Source organism: Epinephelus fuscoguttatus, linkage group LG10, assembly GCF_011397635.1.
Source record: "Epinephelus fuscoguttatus linkage group LG10, E.fuscoguttatus.final_Chr_v1".
Lineage (NCBI taxonomy): Eukaryota > Metazoa > Chordata > Actinopteri > Perciformes > Serranidae > Epinephelus > Epinephelus fuscoguttatus.
The window spans coordinates 19,439,567-19,466,753 of record NC_064761.1 but is presented as its reverse complement, the minus strand read 5'-3'; the positions used below and the strand labels follow the sequence as shown (position 1 = coordinate 19,466,753).

Genomic DNA, 27,187 nt, shown 5'->3' with positions numbered 1-27,187 from the left:
GTGACCTTCCTCCGCTCTCAGTCTGAGAGGGGCAGCACTGAAGCAATAAGCCGGTCACAGCTCCTACAGTCCCCCGCTATAGCCTCAGAAATGAACAACAACTTAGTCGGAGATGAAGTCGGGTAAGAGCCATTTAACGAAGCCTTCCGCTGCGGACGCGTCAAACTGTAAACTGCATCGTAACTTATAATTAGCGTGCTCTCTTGTCAAGCTGTCATCTGTCAGCTAACGTTAGCTAGCAGGCTAAGCTAGCTGTAGTAACTTAGCGAGATCGCTAGCCCGAGGAAAGACGGCCAAAAAGTGAAAGTAGTCTTCAAAGTAGCGCAGTTGCTGGTGTTATTACTTACAGGGAAATACACTTTGTTTATCCTGAGTGCTGCCACTCGGCATGTCAAGGGAATATGGTGAAGAGTAGTTACTTATTTCAGTGTTGTTTCCAGTTAGCTCGAAGCACCTGAGCTAGCCTAGCTAACGCTTGCCAGCGAAGCGAAAGTCTCCTCTTCTTGACTTCGCCGATGCGAGGACATTTAGCGGACACTGCTGGAGGATGGAGCATCCTCGTCTGCAGCAACCCTCCACTTTTATCGCAGCCGCCACATTCACCACGAATGTGTTTCAGCGGTGATCTTAATCATTAATGAACTCGCTAACTTGGCTAGTTTGATATTAGTGCCGCTTAAACAGCCGTTAAACTTCCAGTGCTGCAGCCAGCATCGGAGTTCACCGGTCCGCATGCGGGGAACCGTGCAGCCGCTGTCCCGTCCACCGCTCCGCTCCGGCTGGAGCACACTCGGTGTTTCAGAGGTGGAGGCTGGAGCCGCAGGCAGTCAGTGCCCGCTGGAGCTCCTGAAGCCAGTTTGTCAGCTGAGTGCTGTGTTAGCTTGCTAAACGCTACGGCTCTGTCCCGTGGTAACTTACGTGGCAGGAGGTTCATAAAAAGACCGTTATTGTCGAGGCCATTGCAGTCAGTGTTGGAGGACCACGGTGACATCTACGACTAGGACTGGACCTCAACATGAGTCACACTGAATACATTTTAACTGAACCTGTGTGTATCTCCCTCCTTTGCACCAGCTTTGGTGGCAGCGTTGCCTCATGTTGTGTAATATCTGTGTACTTAGCTGTTCAGTCGGCTGTAGCGTTGTTATGGCTCTGAAACTGTGCTGTCAATCTTCTCTGTCTGTGTTTTCAGTCCTGTAAGGCCCTCTAGACAAGCAGAAATGTCCCCATGCTTTTTGTCATGCTTTTTGTAAAACAGTTTATCCTATACTCTGACTCAAAGTGATCTTTAATGGTTGACTTACTTGTCATTTATCTCCTCTTTGCAGGAAACTTTTTGTGGGTGGATTGGACTGGAGTACCACACAAGGTAAGTCATGCTGTTTAACCTGTGAAGGCTCAGTCGCTTCATGCAAACAGAGCTGTTAAATGAACTGACAGGAATTTGTCTAGGTGGCACTGATGTAGCTGCGTGGATTTGTTGTCAGGCTGGAGGATCTGGTTGGTTTATGTTGAGACTTTAGAGTTTGAATGGAAGTTGAATAAACTCTATAGATTATCAGGTGATGTTAAGCTTTGACATACAGAGTAGAGCTGGGCAATACCGTTGAAATGTCCTATTGTCAAAATTGTTGTCAGTGTATGATGCTTTGCATATGACCGTTGGTGTTTTCATAATTTTAGTAAAATAAGGGTGCGTGATATAGTCTCTGACAAAATCATTACTAAGATGCCATGATGGTGTTGCAGGTAGAGATAGTCTTGCATATTTGTTCTTTGATCAGATGTTGCCTTATTTAAATTATTCATTTGCTCACCTTATATTTATGCTAATGTCACATTGTCACAGCAGTTATAATTCTAGATGATATCAAGTGCTGCATGATGATATTGATGTGCTTATATGACATGGTTTGGACGATATAACACCACTGATTGATGCATTTTAATATGTATAAAATATCAACTCTTCCACTCTGTCGCTCCCTACCAAAGACCCATTTTTGTCTTTTTTTTTTATATGGTGGACAGGGGATCTTTAAGAACATATAGCAGGTCAACAGTATATTCCACATAGAAGTGGTATACATCATCTAAAAGCAGGAAAGCTGAATAATAATTTAAATGCAGCTCAGCACCGTCTTTCTAGTTTTTCTAGTCATACATATGTAATAAACGTGTTTTGGTAAGGCACCCATTCAAACTTTAAGGTGTGCAGAGGCCTAGAACATTATGATGAAAGTATCTGACGGGCATTCCCATGCTCATTATTTCTCATAAGTTGTTCCCGCAATATGATACCATATGTTACACAGATTTAGCTTGAAAACTTCAAAATTACAGCCTCTGAAAGGCAGTAATGTCGGCCAAGGACGCTGCTGTCCCCGCAGAGTGGAAGAGGTTAATGTCTTGATATTAAGTAGAAACATATTGCAATGCAGCGCTGTAGCCCTGCAGAAAACACCACATGGGTGCAGCTGTACGGTTTATTTTTGTGTCTGTAGACTGCAGTGTATTAATGCAAATATTCCAAGAAGTGACCTCCACACACTTTTGGTGAAGTCTACTTGTGGCCGCTGCTCTTTATTCAGTTTTCCTGTGTTTGGATTGTCATTGGGATTTTTGATATTTTCTCTCTTTTGATATTGCATAATTACCGATGAGGTGTTGCCAACACTGGTAGTGGAGTTGACCCCCCCCCCCCCCCCCCTCCCAACGTTTCTCTCCCCAGACCTACCCAGAGATGGTCTACATTGTCCTAAGCCCTTTACTGGCTCATGCTTGATTGGCCATTGTATAACTTTGAACAAGGCCTTGCCTGTGTTAACAGCACTGTTAACATTAGGATCTAAACTACACCGCTCTGAGCTTGTTTCCCTAGCTGATGCCCCAGGGCTTCGCAGCAATGAGAGAAGCTATTACGATAACTCTCCAAAGTGACTCCTCATTTGTTCAAACTTGCATGCCTTGCTACTGTGGGTGTGTGCGGGCGTTACAGTGGTTGGGTTTACGTTTGGTGTTCTTTAACATGACAGTGGGTCAGTGCTTTGTCTGGTCTTTGTGAGTGTCAATGTGTGATTTGAATCTGGCTGTGCTTTGTTTTTGTGTATTTACATAAAAAACAAAGGTAAAATTCCCAATATTCTACCATAAGAAAAAAATCAAGGTCACTGAATGACTTGTAGTGTTCCCTGAGTAATTTCATAGAGTGGTGCTTGTAATTTTCCCCCACATCTGTTTTGGTTTGTGCAGGTTGAAGTGCTGAAGATATTTTCATAGCGTCATGTATCATAATGAAAGCATGAGTTCTATAACTCATGACTACCCTTATTTGTGTTGAGGAGGCAAACTGTGCTGAGTTGTGTCTTCTATTATAATTCCACATTTGCTGTATTGTATGTTTCTGTGCTTGTTTTAATGAAGCACCACTGTTACGTAATTACTTTCTTTCTTTTTCTCAGAGACACTTAGGAACTACTTCTCACAGTATGGGGAAGTAGTAGATTGTGTCATCATGAAGGACAAAACTACAAATCAGTCGCGAGGCTTCGGCTTTGTCAAATTCAAAGACCCCAATTGTGTACGGACAGTGCTGGAGACAAAGCCGCATAATCTTGATGGGAGAAATGTGAGTATTTTAAATCAAAGGAGCAGATAGTCAAATCATCCCCAGTAATCTGCCTGCGCTTTGTGTGAGCAATGTGGGGAAAAAAAAACCTCATACTGTATTTCACCATTCAGAATAGTTAGAAGTTATTCAAGGAGAAGCACAGTTATGCTGTGGGTTGTACTTGCCTGCAGACATTAGTACAGACGATGCACTTTGCAAAATTGTGACATTTGTTTGCCCAACAAGACTTACCTGTTTAAAGTCAAATTAGCAAAACTGGCAGTTGAACCTGGATTTCTGTGAGACGACTGAAAGAAGCAGCAGTTGTTAATCTTCCTTATGCATTAATGCTTCCATACAGCTCATAATGGATTACATTTTACCACCTTTGTTCTGCTGAAGGAGGCGGAGAAGGGCATACAATTTTATTGGTCACATATTTAAATTAATGTCAGTAAATGTATTTCACAGTTATGTTAGGCGAGTCAATACACTGTAATGGTTTCAGTGGAAAAGAACATTTGAAGGTGCCTTTTTATTTGGGGCTAATGTCAAACGTTTTCTCTCCCCCCGCTGTCAGATTGACCCGAAGCCATGCACTCCCAGAGGAATGCAACCTGAAAAGTCTCGAACCAAGGAGGGCTGGGTAAGAGGAATCTGATTTCTACTGGGAAGGCTAGGCTAGGTGTTTCTGCTGGAATAAGACTCAGGCCATCAGTCTCTCCATCCCCTCCTCCTGAGGTTGAACTCTTTTCATGGGCCTTGAGGAGACCTCGAGCTTCATTTATAAAAGCTGTCTGACTTTGACCTACATTTTGTTTCTTCAAAGAGTGCAATAAAAATAATCACTGTGTACAGCCTTTATAATTTTAAGAATGCTTGAAATTCATTTTGGGCTTTGATAAATCAAGGAAGCATTAACAACTTGTAACAACCCCATAACGACCTCTATTTGTGATGAAGGGACTGCATCAATATCAGCAGATATTTGGTACAGCATACACTTGCCGGGAATGGACAGATGATGAAGTCACATTTTCCCAGATTTCACAAGGGTGACTCATAAAGAGGTCATAGGCTCATGCCACCATGCTAAATATTGGAGTTATAATAACTCTTTCACATTTAATTTTTTGAATATAGAACATCATTTAGTACAATTTAATTTTCTCGCCATCTTAAGCTGAAACATGTTCTTATAACCACCCTCCCTCATTGAATTAAACACAAGTAGGGCTAGAGTGCTGCAGGGATGACGAAGTTAGCATCGCCGTCTGGTTCCCTTGACAAAAAGCCAATGGGATTTTTCCTGTAGATTTTGGGTAATTGCAGAAAATCAGCTCTTTGGCAAACAAAAGTTTGGCACTAACATTTTGTTCAGGAAGATAATCTTTATAAATTAAAACCACTCTTATGATTTTTGAAGTGTAAATGCGATCGCCGAAAGTGAAAAACGGATGTTAGGCTGTAAATGAACTACACCATGGTCGCATGAGTTCAGTGTTGCCACAGCTATGTTTCCAACTTGTAAATTTGATTTTTCACCCTTGCCACTTTTACAAAAGCCTTTCAGTTAGTGCAGGGAAAGGCAGCCTGCAGCTCCAGGGACACATGTGGCCCTTCTTAAGTGGCTCCATGTGACTCTGATGAAAAAAATCATATGGAAATAATTAACATTTTTTCAACATTTTAATTTTCAGTAATCAGTGTTGTAAGCCTTAAGAAATTCACAAGTTTTCCAGTTGTAGTGTTGTAGTTGTTGTGTAGCCTATACACTGAAAAGGAAAAAATGTTTAATGTTTTGTCATACAAAATATGTGTCCTGCATCTAAGGCCTGTCGCCTTATCTTTAAAATTTGACGAAGCTCAAAAGCGGTGGCTAGGCTTGAGTCTTCCTCGCTAGGCTAGTAATGGAAATTTTAAAAAAAGAAGAAAAAAAAGAAAAGTCTCAGAGGAAAACAGATAATTAATTGTGCATAGTCAGATTTAATGTCTTTCGCCACCAAAAATGCAGTGTTAAGGTACCAAATAATCATAAATAGCTCCCTGCAGAGTCGCCACCCTATGGTAGAGCATATTAATGAATGCTCATCTAGACCTCTGAGTAATGTTTATAGGCTGTGTTACCTTCATTATAAGGCTCAAATATGTTTCGTGGCTTCACACAAATTTTTTGTTAATTAATTTTTGGTTAAAAAATGGCTCCTTATAGTGAAGGTTACTGGCCCCTGCCATAGTGTAACCTGATCTAGCTAGTGGTCAAGATATAAGATTTGAGTTAGAATACTTTACAACAGTGAAGTGCACAGTGTAAACACAATGAGGCTATAAAGGTGGACTAATGAGTAGATAAGTTTAGTGTTCGGCTCAATGATGTTTAATGCCCTGGACAACCTCTGTAGTCTCATATAGCCACATGTTAGCATTCCATTTTAGAAACCTTAAAGCTTAGAAATTCATGAATGGGTTATTTACTGATGTATTTCATGTCATAGAACAAAACGGGAAAATCTCTTATTATCTTCTCTTATTTCAGCCATCACACTAAAAACCCATAGACTTTGAGACGAGGTAACTGGAAGTGCAAACATGATAACTCGTTTCCAGGTTTTAGGACTCATTCCTGCAGCACTCTATAGCTCTCAGCAGGGAAATGTTTGAAATCTCTGCAGCGACTTGAGTAATTTGTGGGTCGATCAACAAACCACTGCAGATCTTCTATGGCCATTTTGTCCCTTTGGGCAGTGAAGGTTGTAGTTATTGCACCTTTGCAGTCAATACAAGATTTTAACATGTCAAATAATTGGCTGTAAGCATAAAGTGTGAGTCAGAAGCTTTTATAAATGAGGCCTGCTACTGGAACACTTGCACTTGAGTAGCTGCTGCTGAATGTTTTCCTAACAAAGCAGAAGATTTAATTGTTAAAAAAATCCTTGTTGTAAGCAGCCTCTAGCCTTTGCAGCATGAGTGCAGCGCACAGCAATGGTGAGATGCTTAGTGGTTGAGAGTAAGTGGAGGAAGCCGTGCTCTCTGATCTGTGGAGACTAGTGTTTGCATTGACATGACATGTTAAGAATTATACCCCAGGGCAAGAGGAGAACCTAATTTCTTCTGCACTGTCTGAATAGATGATGGCTAACTGGCCCCTTCCCAGAGTGATCCTTTAACAGATATTGAAATCCATACACTCCCTGTTTTCTTTCAGAAGGGCAGCAAAGCTGATAGCAATAAATCAAAGAAGATATTTGTAGGTGGAATCCCCCATAACTGCGGCGAGCCTGAACTCAGGGACTATTTCAATAGATTCGGAGTGGTGAGTATTGCCAAGTGCATAATGCCGTTCATATCGTAATTAAGACTGCTCGAATGGATGTGACATTGAACAGGGTCGATACTATACTATTAAAAAAATAGGGAATTTACTGTGGGATGGGATTGGACAATTAATTTTTTCATTCAATTTAAGGCTGAATATTTAATTTGTTTAAGAACAGACCCTGTCTGGTTTTCTAAATGGAGCCACCGTTTCCCTTTGTCCCATTCAAGGTCACAGAGGTGGTAATGATCTATGATGCGGAGAAGCAGAGGCCCCGAGGTAAAAGCTGATCCCGTTTTTTCTCTCCCCTCTCCATACCTTACCATCTTAAATCTCATGACAAACTATTCTGGCCCAAAGAGAAAAAGCCCATTCACCCCCAGATATTCAATTCAATTCAAACACTGTAACCCATAACAGGAGTTTTATGTGTGGGGAAGACACACAATAAAACACAAAGGCATGCTGGATAAAACCCCGCACAAAGTCACCACAGTGTACAATCAAATGGAAAATCTGACTTGACATTTCAAGAGGTGGAATGAAAAGCTCAGTGTAAAACCAAATACACTGCTCTCCTGTGAAATACATGAAATTCTTAAACATTTATCATTAAATCAGTACCTTCAGTTCATGTAATGGTTATACATTTTACCGTGTTATTTGCATGTAATATGTCCACGTGACACGATAGTTAAAGGCACCTTAAAAACCTCATCTCTGCCTTTGTCACATGCTCAAATCTGCAACGTGTTTTCAGAAATTACATGCTGTTTTATTTGGACTGATGCAGTGTCCTTCATGACCTTGTGTTACAACATGAGTCTGTTCCATGGACACATTTCTACTCTGTTAAATAGACAGCACATGGAAACACAGATCGGTTTGACCTCACAGGGTCTTCATCTGAGCTGAAATAGTGAAAACGGTCATCCTCAAGAGCACCTCAAGGTTCCCTGCACTTGGGTGATAATAATCACTACATCAAACACTACATTCATAGGCACAGCTAATTGTGCACATAGGGCTCTCATACATGTTATAAAACCTCTGAGGAAGATTTTTCTGATTCAAACAGCTCAGTGACATGTCAGATTTTATATGAGGTTGTATTAAGAATTACTAGGTTTAAGTCCACTCGTGTTACAGGATAGATTCTGTCTTAAAACAATAGTCGGGGTTATATGAACATTTAATGAGCATTTACTTTGTGTAATTATTCCTCCTGTTCACACTGGCTGTTAAACGACACCTTCCTAACATGTTTCTAGTGTAATTGATGGGGAGAAACAATCCACAGTCCACATTCATGTCAGTGTAATCAAGTGTTTACTTGAAGCTGATAAATGCTGCCTCAGCAGTGTAACTCTTGCAAAGTAAAGGTCCTTTAATGACTAACCGGAGCCATATTAGGAATGGATCTTGTAAAGGCCAGTATGAACAGGAAGAATGATTACAACAAGCAAAACCTGTTTTAATGTTCAATTGGGCACCTGACTATTGTTTCAGTACAGACTTGAAAACACATGAACATAACCTTTAAAGGACAAATCCACCCTAAAATAAATAGTGACTTTAGCAGGTGATGTACTCAACACTTTTACTGCTTTTCTGCAGTTTTTTGTATTTGTTGTTTCCACTACCATTTATTACTAGCCACATTTAAATGTGATGTCTTTATTTATTTATCCTTTATTTAGTTAGGAAGGTCCTATTGAGATATACGATCTCTTCCTTTAGGGAGTTCCAGTCAAGATGGCAGCACAGTTGGCTTAGTCAGTTTCACATAAATGTTAAACCACATCCAAATAACTGGTGCAGTTAAAAGTTTTCTATTAATTGATTGTTTTTTTTGTTTTTTTGTTTTTGTTTTTTTAATCTAACTAAAATAGAAGGAGTCTTTGTCTGTATGTCTGTCCTTAGATGTCCTCGACAACAGTTCATTCAGTCAGCTTCACACTTGGTGGGTGTATTGTTGATGACCCAGGAAAGTGCAATGTCAAGTGCGAGCTCTTGAGATCTATGGGACATATTTACGAATAGTGTGTTATGTACACACTGTGTAGTGTGTTGAGAGGGGACCACTATTAACTGTTACACTGCCAAACGGCATGCTGGGTACAGCTCGCTTGCTATGGCTAACTACAGTACAATCAAGAACAGATGAAGAAAGAGAGACCAACTTAAACATTTCAAGCATCAGCAACGTAACTTTTGGAACGACTGCTTTTGTTCTCGGACTCAAGGAAGAGCAGTGTTGAGTGTGAAGTTGTTTGGAGGAGCAGCTCTCAAGAAAGCTACAAGCAGCAAAACCAGAGGCCAAGCAATCGGCCGCTCCGAAAGGGCGCGTTTTTATAGGGCAGTGCACTGCAGTTAGAAAATAGCAAAAAATGTGTGTCATAATTTTCTTACTTAAAAGCACTTAAAGTGCTTGTTGTTGATCAACCAAATGTCCATTTTCAGTGAATTTTTGACATAATGCTTAAAAAGTGATGATTGATTGATGACTTGATTGATCAATCTCGAAGATAAAGTTTGACTAAAGAAATTGTAAGCTATTTAAAACATCAATGATGAAAAGAAGAAAAGTCAATTCAGACATTTCAGTTTGTCCTTAGAGTAGCATTTGATAAAGCAGAATGCAATACAGCTACCAGGTGTGTCATATTTTAAGGAGTATAAACCCTGAAATAGGGCTGGGTGATATTGAGAAAAACAAATATGATATTTTTGACTAAATACCTGGATATTCATATTACAGCAATATTGCAGGGTTGACTACTGGGGCCTTCACACAGTATTTACAAATAGAGATTTTTGATAAAACAGAACATCAGTGATGTGGATATGATGTAATGTTCAAGGGTATTTTTTGTCAAATGAACAATGACTACAAGAACAGTTGTTGCCATTGAAAAACCTGGGTCACAGACTCCCTTCAACAGTGCAATTTAAGTATGTATAAAATAATGATACTAACAACACTTATGATATAACGATATCCAAAATCTAAGATGATATGTAATCAATATCATTATATTGATAAAATATTGATATATTCTCTGCTGTTCTCTGAAATATGAGAAAGTATCTCCACTAAAACGTATAAAATGCAGGACGTTCATGCATCTAATTGAAAGGCTTTTTTTAAAAAGTGGATGGGAAATCACAAACTAAAGGAGAGAGGGCAAGTTGCAGGAAAGTAGGTGCTCCAAAAAATACAATACTTTATCACAACTTGCAACTGACATATTGAGACCAGTTTGAGTATCTGAAGGGGGGATTTGTCCTTCAAAGAGCCTGGTTTCAGCCCAGACACTGAAGGTGAATATTATATTGTTATCACCAGAACAATGGGACCAATTTAAAAGGTTTTACTTTGCTATTCCAAAAGTATCTCTCTTACCTACAGTATTTCCTGACAGTAGAGCTGACAGACATTTAAAGTCTCAGAGGAGTTTGTCCATTTAATCATAAATGTATCATGAGTTTATGACATGTGCTGACACTTTTAGCATGGATGGCCTCACTGGGAATCAGACCCAGTGCCACTGGCAGTGTTGGTGTCAGACTCTGCCCGCTGAGTTACAGTCACAGCTGTTACATCTGCATTTGTCCTACATAGCAATGATGCAGCGGCCACTGACCCACAACATGTATTACTGCTCTCCCTTCAAAACCCCCATTCATTCTCTATTGGGAGAAACCCAGAATAGTTTGTCATTGGAATTTAACATGATGTATTGCACCAGTAACAACCATTACATAATCTTTAATAGTATAATCAGTTTCTTTTACTAAAACCATTAGACTTTCAACATTGGAATAAGTTTTCTTTGCCTTGATTTAGACGTAATTGATACATGTATCTTAAATGGCATAGTATGTGTTTTCCCATATGTAGAAAGTTAAGTATTTTTGTAAGTAAGCCCTTTCTATTTTTCTTTCTTCTGTCCCCCTTCTCCTTGTGAATGGTTTGAATGTGATTAACGGTGTCTCTTAAGATTTGTCTTTTCTCCTTTAGGTTACTGTGCATTGACTGGTAGCACAGAGGTACAGGCCAAATGTAAAAGCAACCAAATTTATTACTTGTTAAAAATGGGGTGTGTACAAAGGTGCATCAAATTGTGAAACTGGCTGAAGGCTTATCTATTTTTTTGTGGTTAGAGAGAAAGAATTTGTTGAGGATTTGCCTCCATAGTTTTACAGGAAGTGAGGTAGTTGTCGTTAAATGAGTTTGTTTGGTGGAAAACAGGCACAAGTGTTGACGTGCATAATCTGAATGGTTATTTCTTACATTTATGATTAAAATTGGAGGGTGATGTGAACTTTATCATAGTAAATAGTAGCTAAAAAAATCAAAACATTAAAAATCGAATCCATTAAAGTCAAATGCAAAGTTGGTATCTTAAGATGTAAAATACTTTAATCACATAATATTGCAATAACACAATCATAGAAAGAATAAATGATTAGGGCTGTAACTAATGATCATTTTCAGTAATTAATCAACCATTTACCTTCAATTTTAATAAATAAATTGAAGCAAGTAGTCGAATAAGAATAAAAACAAAGACTGTCCAGCTTACTTTATGTAGAAGTCCATGGTACTGTGTAGGCTGGCAGTCTGAGGAGCATCTAAGGCACTCTGACTGTAAGTTTAATCCTTTATTAATACATGGATGACAGTCTTCATCAGGTTAATTTGGTTTATAAATGTCAGCTAATATTTACAAATGTTTATTAAAAATAAATTTTCCAGAGTGCCCATGATGATGTTTTAAAAAATTCAATTCAATTCAATTTTATTTATAAAGCCCAATATCACAAATCACAATTTGCCTCACAGGGCTTTACAACATACGACATCCCTCTGTCCTTATGACCCTCGCAGCGGATAAGGAAAAACTCCCCTAAAAAACCCCTTTAACGGGGAAAAAAACGGTAGAAACCTCAGGAAGAGCAACTGAGGAGGGATCCCTCTTCCAGGACGGACAGACGTGCAATAGATATACAGAACAGATCAGCATAACAAATTAACAGTAATCCACATGACACAATGAGACGGAGAAAGAGAGAGAGAGAGAGAGAGAGATGCAGGTAATGACAGTAGCTTACAACAACATTATTGAAAGTAATAATATTATAGTTATAGTTCTGGCTAATCATAAAAAAAGTAAAAAATAAATAAATAATAATTAATTAATTAAAAAACAGGAAAATATTTTCCAAAAAGCTGAAACTAGTAAAGTTTTTTTAGTCTTTTTTAATGTAGAAAAAAAGCTTTTAAGAATAATTAAAAAATCAAAAAATCAAAGTAGGTGTTGTGGCTCTATAAATGATCATATTTAATTATTTTCCAGTTCTACGTCTAGTAGTCTGAGCCATAGTTCATTGACTACAAGTTTTGTCTCCCTGTCATCAAACATTTTTTAGGAACACATTGTTTTCATCAGTAGTTGAAATCTGATTTGAGTAGTAAGTCTTTAAAATTTCAACTTGAGTGTAACCATTTCGCTGTAATGGAGATATGTCAGACTTTAATGTGTCAACTTGGTATAAATTTAGATTAAGGACGGGTCATTGACAGATGTTATTAATAGCAATAGATCATGAGGCTTGGGAACGCTTGGCATGGTAGTAGAGGTCTCTAAAATCTCACTCGTCTCGTAGGACGTTTAATTGGATTCAGGTTAGGTCCCCAAGTAGAGCCATGCACACAACCCAATTCTGCCATAGTGGAAAGTTAATCAAGTTGAAAGTAGATCACTGCAGCGCGCCGCGGCCTGATAACGCTCTGAAAAGTCCTGTTTTAGACGAGCTAACTGAGCCGAATTGTTCGGCCAAAAAGTTCACATTCTAGTTGATGAACTTTGTATGTTCCCCATGAAAACTCCTGATCAGAATCAGCAACTCGTCACTTTGGGAAACCAGTTGTGGCCTATATCTTTGTGTTACTGTTGTGAGCAATATTTTAATTGTCCATTGTAGGCTTATCCTGGCTGACTCAAAAGTAAAATACTGAATTTGGGAAAGCTTGGAGAAAGCTTTAGGCATTCTACAGTTTATGTTTCTCCATGTTTTTGTGATGCATTAACAATGGCTGCTGCGAGTGTGTGCTCCACAGCAATATACCAAGGGACAGATCAAGGTGGGGTTTGGATGAAACGGCATGAAGTAACAAAACGTAGTATTGGTTCAATTGGCATTTCTTAATGTGGAAGGGTGGAAGATCATTTTGACTTTTTTTATGTGACATTTCACATTAAATCAAATGCTGCACTCATCATTCTTCATGTTTAGCAGTTAAGCAGTCCTGTATTGTTATCTTCACAAAACATTTCCCTGCACAGTAAAGAGAAAAGTTTCCTTCAATCCCCCAGGCTTTAGTCTTGGATTTGTGTTGCTCTGCAAGTCTGCGACATCATCCGAACCCCAGGAGCCTCTTGCTCAGTCTTGACGGATCCTCACTCTGCTGAAGCCCAATACTGTTCTTCATCTTGTGTTGTCACAACCCCCCCTGCTACCTTGATTCACTCTTGGTCGTTGGCTAGGTTTTGGATTTATTACTTTCGAGGCCGAACAATCAGTGGACCAGGCTGTCAACATGCATTTTCACGACATCATGGGCAAAAAAGTGTGTAGTTGTAGTTTTATTTTACCCTTAAGATCAAACAGAGGCTTGGGCGACAGAGTGAGAATGATACTGTGATGCTGTTTTATTTGTGCATTTCCCAGTGGCTTCTTCATTGGTGACAGCATCATACAGCACAAAATTAGCCTTTAACATCTCGAAATGATCAGGCTTCTAATTCATTTACTCATTTTATTATCATTATTATTATACTTTGCTCTGAACACATAGTACCTTCACACTTACTGTTATGACTTAATGCTTCCAGAAGCACAACGATCCTTTATTCATGCTGTTATATTACAGTTTCAATCGTCGCCTAAGGCTTTGTTTAAATCGACCACTCCTTTAGGATGTCTTAAGTACATTAGATTGTACTTAAAATATTAAAGCAACATAATTTTGAAATATGATTAAGCAACAGAAAAGACAAACTTTCAAAGCTGGATTTCAGTGATTATGAAACACCTAAAGGATTGGTCCAATCAGTTCTGTTTCTTTTGTTTTCTGATATTTTGTTGGCAGGTCACTTACACGTCAACATGTTTTTCTTTCTGTTTCTTTTTGTTTCTCCTTTTGAAAAGTTAAAGAAAAAGCTCAACTCAGTGACCTCAGTTGAAGAATCTCCACACTGTGTCCTTTAGTTCTCGAAATAACAAATGACAGTTCTCCCCGAAACGCTGCTTAGGATGAGACACGAGTCGCACAATAATATTTGCATGTCACTTCTTAGTGTTTGTTTTAACTCAGTGGGTGCACCAGATGGATGGGGTTTACTGCACAAAGGCAATTCAGATAGTGTCAGGTAAGCTGTCCATCCGGGAGAAAACTATAAATGCATTACGGTGTTATATTTGAGACACACCTCCTAACCTTCTGGCGTTTCATCTATTGTTCTTTTGCATGAGGCAAACACCACCCACCTGGCATCTCGGCTGAGTAAAACAAACCATTAAAACAATAAAGTACAACATGGTTCATATTGGGCTATAATTGGTCCTGACACTTGGGTTTTAAAGGCACTTTTAAAGCTCTCATTCATTAGTAGCCCGCCCTTTTCCCCAATAGAGACATTTTGTAATTAGCAGCTTTTAAACCACTCTACAGAGATACCAGAGGAGAGACACAGTCCCCTCTCTGCCTTCAGTAATGATTTGTGGGCATAAGAAAATGATCAAAGTCAAACACAGTGTAGTCAGTCATATCATATCCATCACATGTATCTTGTTTCTGTCCTTGATCTTTACATGGCTGCATTAGTGTTTTGAATATTTGAAGGACAGTCTGCGACACTTGACACCCAGAAGACCTCTGTGCATGTTTGGCATTTGAGGTTTTTAACTCATATTGACAGCATTAAAGCTGAGTTAATGTTTGCTGAATAGTGTTAATCATTGTGGTGTTTCTGCGTTGAATAATGGGGCCTTCTTGTGTTTTTATTGGAAAGTGGACAGTAGCTAGATGACAGGGAATAAGGGGAGAGAGAGAGATGGGGAATGATATGCAACCAGGCTCCCTGGTTGGAGGAAGTTGTGGTTTGTTGTCAGCACCTCAAACCACCTGACCCCCCAGGGTGCCCCTCCTGCGTTTATACTAAACAAACTACAAAATTAAATTGTTTTTTCTTGTGTGCCAAGTCATTTTTTTCCCCCAGAAGAGAGCTACCAGACAGGTTGTTTTGTTTAGACAAGGGGATGTAATGGCTTCCCTGAGCTGGATTTAAGATGTTTTTTAGTATATTAATCAATTATATTGAGACAATACAAGACATTTTTATTGAAATGTCACTGTTTATTACATTAAAAAGATGAACTGAATCCCATTTCCTTGGTAAATGGTTCAACCTGTATACTCTCCAGTGGTACCCGCCCCCCTTGACTTTGCCCTGGTTTCCAGCAGGAATCAAGGCTCGACTTAATCCATTGTTCTTGACTTGACATTACCTTACGCTGGGACTTGAGGGAGGTGGGGAGATATGAGTTACAAAATTAGAAATTGGAGCACATCAAACTGTGGAACAAATCCCAGTTCTGCTGTTGGGGACTGTACAGAAGTCATGGTATCCATCACTCGTAGCTGTGATGCCCACGGGAGAAAGTGCTCAGGTAGCTGCCGGTGGCAGCGAGGCCACTGCCGGAAACATGTGCATGTAATTAGGTCGACAGAGAAGGAAGAGGGGAGGCTGGGGAAGGTGGCAACACCTTAAAGCGGGGAGGAATTTGTGATTCGTTTTCCTGCTGCAAGGTGACCCCAATAACTCAACCCCTCAGTCTATTTCTGGTCGCCCCCCCCTGTTTCTTTGCTCTGGTTAACTGCTGGTAGCTTTGCCTAGTTACAGGAAGGACTTATTTCTGTTTTTTGGGGCAATAAATTTATGTTTGACTCATGGCGTTTAACTATTACAGCAATGGATGACATTTAAAAGTGAAATTTAAGTAGTGTAATGGATGGATGACGTCAGTTTGCAGAGTGTTAACGAATTGTCAGTGTTAAGGCAGTGATTACCAAGTAAGTGTTCTTAATTGTTTTAACTGAATCATCAAAAAGAAATTAAGGTCACCATTCTTATTTAGGTTGTATAAAGACAGTGTCCTCCAGCAGCAATTTGACATTATGTTGAGGTCAAAGTGTTTTGTCACTTGTACTCAATTAAAAAAAATAATCTCACTTTTGACACAGTATGAAGATTCAATTTTAGACTGACTAAAAAGAATGTTTATTTGTATTATCTGCATGTTTACCTTATATATTCTGTTAGACCTGAGACAAATTTCTCTCTACATCCATTTCCCCCCGTAAAACTTACTCCAAATAAAATAAAAATGAGATTCTTTATAAGCGTTAGCTGGAGAAAGGTAAGTCATAACCTTCCATTAGATGTCTTTATCATTATATAGGGCAATTCATTTGAAGAAAACAATAGATCTATGTTTCTCAGGTACATCTTAAGAGGCCGTGACCTGGAGATGATGGATTTAAAAAGAAAATGTGCATCATTTTCTGTCTTTGCATTATGATTTTAGGCCACTGTGAAAATCTCACTTGATAATTAGTACCTGAGACACATAGCTGCACATGGCTACACACATGGCTACACAGTAATATTAACTAACATAGTTGGCCCACATTATTCCAGTAGACGTAAAGTGAAAGATCTCAAACTGGCCCAAAATGTTGACATTAAATAATCAGCGGTAGGACAGGTCTGTCTAGGTGAGGGACTTGATGGGCCTCATACTGGTGTTGCCAATTGTGCCCTCCTTGTCCTTTGTCCAGGTGGAAGTGAAGAAGGCTGAACCTCGTGACAGCAAAGCTCCTGGCCAGCTTGGCCCGGGCCAGTGGGCACCCAGGGGCATCTTGAGTGCAGCTAATGGTTGGACAGCACAGCCTGCCCAGGGCTGGCAACAGCCTTACGGGCCACAGGGTGAGTGGGAGCAGAGCGAGTGAGGAAGACACTATAGTAACTGTTTAAATGTGTTAAACCTGCTGCTCTAACATTAACTTTGTTACACTGTCAGTGTGAATGTGAAACTGGATTCTGTGAACATTTTACATTCCAGTTATTGTCCCCAGTCTAAAATTATTTTTTCTCTTCCTGAAGGAGTGTGGGTGTCGACTACCGGCCAACCCATAGGTAGGTGTTTGATCTGCACTTGACAACACACAGAAAATATCTTTCCTTACCGTTTTAGAGAATTAGTTGTTTTTCTGTATGTTGCATAACTGTGAATTGATCTGCAAATAGATTTTGTGTCTTTGCCATGTGATCATGTGCTTATCTTGAAACGCTTGTGTCACAGAGCTGGGCTTGCACTCTGTGTGGCCAATAAGCTGATGACAGTTAACAGCACGTGTTATCACTGATTCATAATGGCTGAGGCTGCTGATAATTTGCTGCTTGAGACAGATGGCAGCCTTGAATAGATTCCAGCCTCCCTCTGCTATTGGTCAGGCTTGGTTTCATATCACCACCTCCGGGTCAACCTGCAACGCTCACTGCAGCGTCAGCCTTGCGCTCTCTCAGAAGATACTTCAGTTTATTATTATTGCTGTTATTACTATTTATCAACATTATGTCTGTTTATTCAGCTCTGCAGTAAGACAAATTCAGATTGATCTGTGTTGGGCAGGCTCTTCTTTTCATAATTACTGTTATTGCCTGTGTACTTTATTTAGGTCTTAATAATTTATATAAAACATATATTCATGTGAAAACATTTCTATATAATAGATCTGTTCTCTGTTGGAGCAGGCGGGTATGGACCCCCGTTGACAGCAAGCCGTGGCACCCCCACACAACCTCCGTCACCTTTCAACGCATTCCTGGTCACGACCCCGGCGGGCAGCTTCGCTGCACCTCAGGCCTACCCTCAGCAGGGCTACAGCACAGCACCTCAGTTTGGTCAGTAATACTGACACACTCACTTGTTACACTTGAACGTAACCACAAAGTAGTTACAGGTAAAATAACATATGGAAAGTAACTCTGTGAATTAGAGAGTGAGTTCAAGAGTTTCTGAAAAGTAGTTTTTCCACTACGGTCACAGATGGTCGACACTCCTGTGTGTTGAAACACTTCTTCTCTGCCACAAAGTGTTCTAATTCTTATCTCTAGTACTTTTCTCCCTCAGAGTGAAAAAGCCTCACAAAGTACATTTGGATTATTAACACTGAAATGGGTTTGTAAGATGTGTCAGTTGAATCTATGTCAGGTTTTCAGACAGCTTTTTCTTTCATTGTGACACCCAGTGGTAATTTTTGGGGGGGGGGGCACAGGGGACATGTCCCCCGCACTTACCGTATCTGTGCCCTCCGTCCCACGCACTTTTTACAGCCGTTACAACCGTTCAGTTAGTTTTTAACATCCGTCTTTAAACGCACCATGAGTAGGCGGTGCCAGGCGGCATACACAAGCGGTCCTGTTGTGATCAGAATCAATCGCACAGACACGTGTGCTGCAGGACGGTGCTGCTGAGTGTTAACTATGTTCAGCAAACCAGCCAGCAAGAAGCAAAAACCTTGCACAGTTTCTTCCAAACAAACCGTGTAAGTTGAGTAATGCTGTTGCATGTAAATAATGTTAGCTAAATGATGACTAATTAATAGATGCCAATATATACTAGTTAAGCTAGTTAACAACAATACTAATCTTATTGTTACCTATGTTAGATCACTTGCTAGCTAGTTTCATGCTAGGAAAAACCCCACTCCTCCTTAATTTCTGCGCAGAACTTGTGCTCATTATTGCTTTGCAGATATTTTTTTAATCTTTATTGCCACAATATAAAGAGCAGGGTCAGGGAGGAGACAGTGGACCAGAGGCCAGCAAGGATGATCATGCAGGGTCTTCACAGGTGAGGAGAGATTATAACTGAGAGAAAATATCTATAGCATAAACGTGACTTTGAGGTTAATTTCCACAGCTATGCCACCACTACTATTCCTAATTCTATTTCTAAATTTTGCTTTGCACATTTATTATCTATATTATTGCAATAGAAGAGGGACAGGGAGAAACCAGGCAGGTATCAGGACAGGGACCTGACAGCATCACCAATTATCAGCCCAAGGCTTCACAGGTAAGGAAAAATTATAACTGGCGAAGGAAATGTCTATAGGATAAGAGTGACTCTAAGATTAATTTTAACAGCTATTTCAGAACTACTCTTTTTTATACTCTAAAATGTTTTTTTCTGTACTGCAATAGCAATACTACTGCAATATTTGTGTTTTTAAAGGCAGCAGGTATAGGTCATGCCATTTTTCTTTATCTTGATTAATTTTGCACATCTATGCTGTTATTTTTGATGATGTGTGCACGCAAAAATCAAAGCAACATTGCATCCCCCTTGTTAAAAAATAACAATTCAACCACTGGTGACACCTATGCCGACTTGTACGGTAAACACATTGCAAGAGAATGCAATATTGCACTTTGAATAATGTAACACCGTATTAGATTACATTTGGTCTATAGGCACTGTCCTTTCCGATACACATTAAGCCGTTAACTCTGGCCAATAAGACACAGCTTGCCATTAGAGATGGGCAAACAATAATGATTGTCCAAAGGCTAGGAAAGAGTTAGGTCGGGCCAGGGAGCAATATTTTTATGTGTGTTTTATGTCACAGTAAACATAATTTTGGCAAAATTGTCCCTAAATAAATAGTTGATGTCAGTTTGTGTTTTTCTTTAGTTTTGTCATTGTAAAATTGGTCTTAAATTAAAATCTGAGTGGCATTAAAAAAAGTCTTTAAGTCTAAATCTAATTTGCATTGCGCTGTAGTAGCAGAGTGGTCACAATTTCAACCGACCACTGATACTTATTAAAAGCGTGGATGTAAAACTTTTATTCATACTGGCCAAAAGTTTTTGTACGATGATGCGGTGTGGTCAACAAGGTTGACGAGACTAGATTACTTGTGAAAGAGATTTTATGTTTTACTCACCAACACTGGCGCCGGTCATCTGATGTATGGCTTTTGTACTCATATGTAATAAAGCATCTGTCATAAACTAACAGTCACAGAAGTAATCTTATTACTCTCCAACAGGTTACAGTTTCGGCACACCACAAGCAGACCAGTATGCTCCACAGGTTCCCCCTCCACCCACAACTCCAGGAACTGCACCTCTGGGCTTTGCCCCCGCCACCACACCAACTCAGGACTTGAGCAAAGCTCCCACTGGGCAGCCTGACTTCCCTTATAGCCAGTATGGTAAGAAAAGCACTGTGCATTAAGCAGTTTGCTGCCCCTTTTCTCTCCCATTTGATTTGTATTCACCCCTCGGCCCTGCCCATCTCCCTGGATATTTTATTGGGTGCAACTACAGCTCATTTAACTGCGTTTCTACAACCCTTAGACAAGCAGGAGCTTGCTCTTGGTACCATTTAGCTTGAACTGCTCCACATGCAAACATGCTTTTTGCATACATGAACCCCTCTGGCTCTGCCATGAAGATGCTGCTGAAGTTTAACCATATCCGGGAGTCTTCAGCAGTCATTTCTGTCGAGTTTTTCCAGCTGGTCTGTGGATTGGTAAAAAGATTGGTAGGTCTTGGTAGGTTTGAATTAGATCATCCTGCCTTGCAATGTTTTTTGTTTTGTTTTGCATTTTTATTTTATTTTATTCTTTTCAAGGGAGTGCAACCTTCTCTTGACCGACTGTACTAAACATTTGACTTGGTTCAAATACTCCTACCTTTTAATTACTTCCTCCTCTTCCTTCCTGTTGATGACTTTGCTGGCTTCTTTTCCTGGTCTTGACATGATAGCCATAGAAGAGCACCAGCATGACAATATTTTGCCCGTGAAACCTTATATCTGGAATTAGGCATGTCCAACCTGCCAAGCTACCTATCAAAAATGTTCAACATGTTCATCAGTTTATCACACTGGAGCTTTGCATGCTTGTCTGCAGAATGTTAACTTTGACCCTCTGCCTTGTGGATACATGCAGATATCAGTAAGATTCCTGGGCAGATCGGTGTTTGACTAATGTGTCTGTAGGTTTCGTTTTCTGGTGGGTGTCTTTGTGGTCTTTGAGCTGGACTGCGTTCAGCCAGGATAATTATTCCTCCTGGATCTCTACTCAGCTGGTAAATTCTTGGCCAAATTTCAGTCAGCGTGTAGAAAATAAGACATTTCATAAAGCCACTTGAAGAAAATGATGTGCCTTTTTAATTTCTGTGAGGAGGTAGCATCTCCAGTGACACTCTCTATACTCATGAAGACAGAGATACAGTGAAAGCTAACCAGCATCCATGGAAAAGGAATAAGCTTCATTCAGCATCCACCCATTCAGTCACATAAGCACACAGATAAGAGTCAGATGTTCATTCGAAAGCTACATTCAGTTTTTTGGCTGGCTGGTATTTTTCTTCTGACTTGGCTTACAGCTGCTTCACACTGCTGGATCTACATTTAAAGCAGCCATGTGATTGCTGTCAGTCAGGACAGGCGCCCATCTTGTTCAGTGTTTCCTGCTTGTGCTTATCTTCCATCCAGCTTTTTGCAATTTAGTGTGCGCTACCCCGTTCAGGCACTTTAGTCCAGTAGTCACAGTCAGCAGTAGCAACACAGTCTCACAAAGTTTTTGTGAAATGATCAGAAAATCAGAAACGCTGATGATGTTGTGGACACAAGTTACACAACTCAACCACAACAGTTTATGTGACGATATCAGGAACTGGATACGACACTATGATTAGTAAATGGTTTAGGTTAGACAAATAAAGGAAGTCCGATTTTCTGTTACGTTTGGCTTATGTGGAGTTAGGAAGTTAATCTGGATCATGTAAAGATTAAACCAGTGGTTCTGCATGTAATTATTCATTGACATTTTCCAATGCATACAGTGTATGTCAATGATTCCCAACTTCCAGGCAGGCGCTGACTATCACAGAGAAAGCACGGTCACCCTTTGTTTTTAATCTTGAGTGAGGAACCATTAATAAATTTTCCTCCTCTGATCTCAAAGGTCTGGCTGGTGAGTACCGCGTTAAAAGTTCTTTAATATATTCTGGGGCCAGATCATGAATTGCCTTATGGGTGATTAATAGAATTTTGAACTGAATTCTAAAATTAATGGGCAGCCAGTGCAAAGATGCTAAGATTGGTGTAATATGACATGACCTTCTTGATTTGGTTAATAATCTAGCTGCTGAATTCTGAATAAGCTGTAGTTGTGAAACTGAGTGAGAGTTTAAGCAGGTAAAGAGCGAGTTACAATAGTCCAGGCGTGAGGATATAAAAGCGTGAATAACTTTTTCTTTGTTGTTGTAGCTGAGCATGTGTCTGATTTTTGAAATATTTCTTAACTGATAGAAGCAAATTTGAGTTGTCTTTCTGATGTGGTGTTCAAAGGATAAGCCCCTGGGGGCAACGGCCATATATCCAGGGGTCCAGTATAGTCAGCAGACATTCAGGGTAGACTTCCTCCTTCATATGCTAGTCATTTGGGATAATCTTTATAAACAAATATCTGTGCATGAATGCAGATAGATTTTTTTAAAAAGCTAAATCGTTAGAAGATAGCCGATGAGTTTGAGATTCCATTTTGGCCACTGTGTTACTGCTCTCCACACACACACACACACACACACACACACACACACACACACACACACACACCACTTACCTGCCACCCAAACATGATTGGTCAATGCTACTCTGACTATAAACACGTCCGATACCAAAGTCTTGTGCCGTTGTCTACAGATTCTGCATACATATGTAGATATCTGTTTATAGAGATTAACTTAACATTGTTCCTTCAGTTATGCACATGGTAGTGATATTTTTTCAACAGTAGGCTATAGCTTAACTTTGGGATGTTAAAACGTCCTTGAATGACGCGCAGACTCCTTTGAATGCACGCTGCTCAGAACAGGGGTTTCACCAATAACCTAAAGTTTTGAAAATGATCAGTGCTTGCAGCTCAAGTACACAAAACAGTACCCTACTGTGACACAAAGATAAATCAAGTCAATTTGAAGTCAATTGTCTCAGCGTTCTGAAAGTGAGGAAGATAGGAAATCAATCTAGACACTTACGGCATTTGTTGTGACGTATATACAGGTTATATTCAATGGACTACAGCATGCAAAACCACTGGTATGGTTGATCTAGTGCCAGTTTCCAGTTGCTTCCCTCTCATAGTATTATCTTGGTGGGATCTTTTTTTTTTTTTTTTTTTTTTTATTACGTTACTTGCATCTTAGCACATCATGCACATTTCACAAAATTTAATGAGACCAGGCTGGCATGATTTAAAAAGTCAGGCGTGTTGGCAGATAGCTCACACACTCACACTCCATTCTGTTTTGACTTCCAGATGAAGCTGAGCAGTGATGCCTCTCCAAGCATAGTGCAGACGCAGTAACTGAGTACAAATGTGCAGCTCTGTTAGCTCAGCAAGGGGGGAACTATGATAAGTAGTCGGCCAGCAGTATCTGGGTTCAGTCAACCTGGTCTCCTCATCTCCCTGATAGGCTTGGGTAACTACCCTCAGGACCCCTCTGCCTACGGACCAACGCGTCCTTCTCACAGTTATGGTCAGGATGAGCAGGGAGGATATAGTGCAGGTAGGTGCCAGCATCGTCTTCTCCAACCACAAAGGTAGCATTTGTTCAGTACTGTAGTGTTTATAGAGCTGCAACCTGGTTCTTTTTCTCTTTTCTTTTGCTCAGTGTTTCGTATTTTGCATGTACATTTTGCATGTACATACAAATTACTGTGAATACTCTTGTATAGTAAGACACAGCCGTCGACTGTCGCTGAGTGGATTTGAAAGACATTTACATTTAAATTTGGCACTCGTAGCTCTAAGCAGTGATCTCCCTCAGTGGCTGTAGTTTTACTATACCAAGACTAACCATGTCCTCCTTTTTTGTCCACTCTCTCTGTCCGCATTGCTTTGCTGATTATAGAAGGATGATCTAATTGTCAGAAAATTTGTTCATGGTTCAGTTGTCTCTATGCATCAGCAGTCCATTCACCCGTTGTTTTTTTCCCCCATGTACTGTCTCCACATTATAGCTAAAGGGATGAGAAAGGAAAGAAGATTTAAAGGAGGACACAATGGCAGTAAATTTTCAATTCCTCTCAGATTCTTCTGTCAGGCGGTCCTGTCGGGACTGCTCCCTGTTCTTCAGATTTCTTATTTTTTGTTCCGTTCATGGAGCACTTTGAACACCCTAAAAGATATGTGTTGTATTTTCTAACTTTTCCTGCCTTCATTCTTTCTTTCTGTCTTTCTATCTCGTCTTTTCATACTAGTTATTTATAAGGTTCCCCCATTCCAGTATTTAGTAGTGATATTTCAAAATCAGTGCTAACCTGGGTGTTACCAGGGTAGGAAAATAGCTAACATGATGCTGGAAAAGATCTGGCTGCAACTGGTTTTCATATTCTACCAGCCATTTGATATAAACCACTCAGTTTGTTTCACCCCTGACGTCCCTTTGGCTCAGACAGTGGCTGGTTAATTTTGGGTTGCCCCAGCCTCTTTTTTTTCAGGCAGATTAGCTTCCTTCCCTGGGTGTCACTTTGATTCCCTTGTCTGTTTGCAGGGACATGGTGCCATCCAGTGTCTTAGGAGAAGAACATTGTGCGTGTTGCACTGATTATAAAGATAATCTAGAGATTGTTTTCCCCAATGAAGCCCCGTTCAAGTGATTTTTTTAATTCCCCTGAAATTGTTATGTTTGTCTTTATACATTTTAACACTGTTACAGAATCATTTTCAACATTAAAGGGCTCATTGAAGGAATACAGTATTTACAGTATGTAGAGGAAAAACCCATCATGAACCCTCAAGTCTTGCTATACAGAAACACACTATTATTCCAATCTTGGTCCATAAAGTGGTTTGGTGTTTCACAGTTCAGTCATGTATAGAGCCCTTTATCACAGACACATCTCAGAGCCCTTTGTAGCCTAACAATAGAAAGAAGTACATCTTTTAGATCCCAATATATATGAAATATGTAGATCTAGTCAAAATTTAATTACTGGACAAAGTAAAAAAAAAAAAAAAGATATTAAATTGATCTAAGCTACCAGTTATCAGGAAAAAAATCAAGTGTATTAAAGGCTGATTATAAAGTAGTGTGCTGGGGCTAGGCTTGGGCGGTATCAATGTATCACAGTATATCAGAGTATTTAAAAATCCTGACGGTATTATTTTCAGTACTGTCAAAAATACAGATGCTCCATTTTAACACTCAGATGGAGATGCTGTATCGAGGATGTATTGGATGTAGTGCACAGCACGCACCACCATTCTACTGGTGGAGCAGGCAGCTGAGCTGGGAAACATGGCGAGAGATGGGGATAACGTTACAGGTAGGGTCGGGCTGGGAACAAATTCGGCCGTGGTTTTCCTCTGGACCGGCCCTATTGCTACCTGCTAAAACAGAATGGAATTGAATTGAATTAAATAGATTTACAAAGAGTTTACAAAGTGCTTTGACAGACAAAGCAAAAGAAGGATACTTGGAAGACAATATAACGAGTAAAAACCAAATAGTGAGATCAAAAAAAGCAGGTGATATTGATTATAAATACAAAACAAAAAGAGTGAAATGATGTTAAAAGGAATACAAAGACGACATCACATAAAAGTGGGTTTTGAGAAGTGATTTTAAACAAAGTCACTGATTCTGCGATCCTTATCTCCTCACGCAGGTTGTTCCAAAGCCAAGAGGACCTGATGGCAAAAGCAGAGTCACCTTTAGATATAAGCCTTGACTTAGAAACGGCCAGGAAGGCCCTACCTAAAGATCTGAGGCTGCAAACTGGCTCATACTGGGTCAACATTTCTGCTGTATAGCTTGGGGCCAGACCTAGATGTGCTTTAAAAGTGATCAATAAAATTTTAAAATCAATACTAAAGCAAACAGGAAGGCAATGAAGTGAGGCAAGGATTTGGGTGATGTGATGTTATTTGTTAAAACCAGCAAGTAACTATGATGATAAACTTTTTTTGGGACTTACCAATACTTCCAATAGTTTGTTGTTCAAAAAAATTAAAATATTAAAACAATAACAATTAGAATACACTGTATAGCGAAAGGGTAACGGGGTGGATTTTTCCTCAACATTAAAATAGTTTTTTAGTAGGCGATGTTTTAAAGGAGTAAGGCTTCTCCCTAAACACCCTGTGGTGACCAGGACATTGACACCATATTCTCTCCCTCCTGCTCTCTCCTCTGTCACCCTCCACAGGGTACGGGCAAGACCTGACAGCCTTCAGCCACAGCTTCGCGGACCCCAGCCAGCCGACGGCTTCGTACGGGGCCCCGACAGCACAGCCCGCCGCCGCCCCCCAGCCTGCCGCCACCGCGTTCGGCAGAGGGCAGAACCACAATGTACAGGGCTTCCACCCGTATCGACGCTGACCACCACCTCTGGGCAGTGGTGCTGTGTAAAGTTGAAAAACAAAAACAAACAAAAAAAAAGAAGTCAGGGAAATGTGTGTTTTCGCTAAAAAGCAAAACTGGAGTTCTGGATTGTTCTGTGGGAATGTTGAATGCACACAGTTTGTGAAACAGAAACCTTTGTGAAAGCAGGGATTCCAGTAAATTCAAAATGGGGTCTAAAGAAACCCAGGGTTTTTTTTTTTGGTTTTTTTTTTTGCATAACTTAATGAACGTTCAGCAGAAAGAAGCTTTTATCCCCCACCCCCATCCCCATGTTTTATAGTAGAACTAAACTACTTTGCAATAATTTTGATTGTCTGGTCAAACACTAGCACAGAGACTTTATGTAAAGAGACTTGCATATAAATATGTATATTTATGGTGGACACAAATGAAAACAGGGTCTCAAGTTTCCTCAGCTTTAAATTCTAGGGAAAAATGTTTTTATTTTTCATTTGGTGTATTTTGTTTACTTTCTGAGCCTTTAAAGTTTGTTTAAAATTGAGATTATGAATATATATATATTATACACAAACTGTGCAATTTTTTAAAAAGAGAATTTTGTACTATAAATGTACACTTTGCTTGTTTTTTTATTTAAAGATGTAGACTTCCCTCAGGTGGCTCTTTTGGGTGCATTTTTTGCACTTACGCAAAAAGAAAAAAAGGACAAATTATTACAAAAATAAATGTTTTAAGGAA

The 27,187-nt window shown here is 39.8% G+C and overlaps 1 protein-coding gene across 8 annotated transcripts; it reads left to right on the top strand.

Annotated features, from left to right (window-relative positions):
• On the top strand, positions 1-27,187 carry dazap1 (DAZ associated protein 1). Of its 8 annotated transcripts, XR_007450246.1 has the most exons (15): positions 9-122; positions 1,329-1,369; positions 3,462-3,628; positions 4,191-4,256; positions 6,816-6,923; positions 7,157-7,205; positions 13,481-13,563; positions 16,837-16,984; positions 17,162-17,194; positions 17,792-17,962; positions 18,850-18,914; positions 19,060-19,139; positions 20,116-20,280; positions 23,555-23,647; positions 26,292-26,333. XR_007450246.1 is itself a non-coding variant. In XM_049588694.1 (14 exons), exons 1-13 carry the CDS (start codon positions 91-93, stop codon positions 20,258-20,260), a joined length of 1,188 nt encoding a protein of 395 aa, XP_049444651.1. In that variant the 5' UTR covers positions 9-90; the 3' UTR covers positions 20,261-20,280; positions 26,292-26,432. The 8 variants fall into 8 exon arrangements, 7 of the variants coding, with proteins under 7 accessions (XP_049444652.1, XP_049444647.1, XP_049444654.1 ...); XM_049588694.1 differs by lacking the exon at positions 23,555-23,647 and having other exon boundaries at positions 26,292-26,432; XM_049588695.1 differs by lacking the exons at positions 18,850-18,914; positions 19,060-19,139; positions 26,292-26,333 and adding an exon at positions 24,102-26,283 and having other exon boundaries at positions 1-122; positions 17,813-17,962.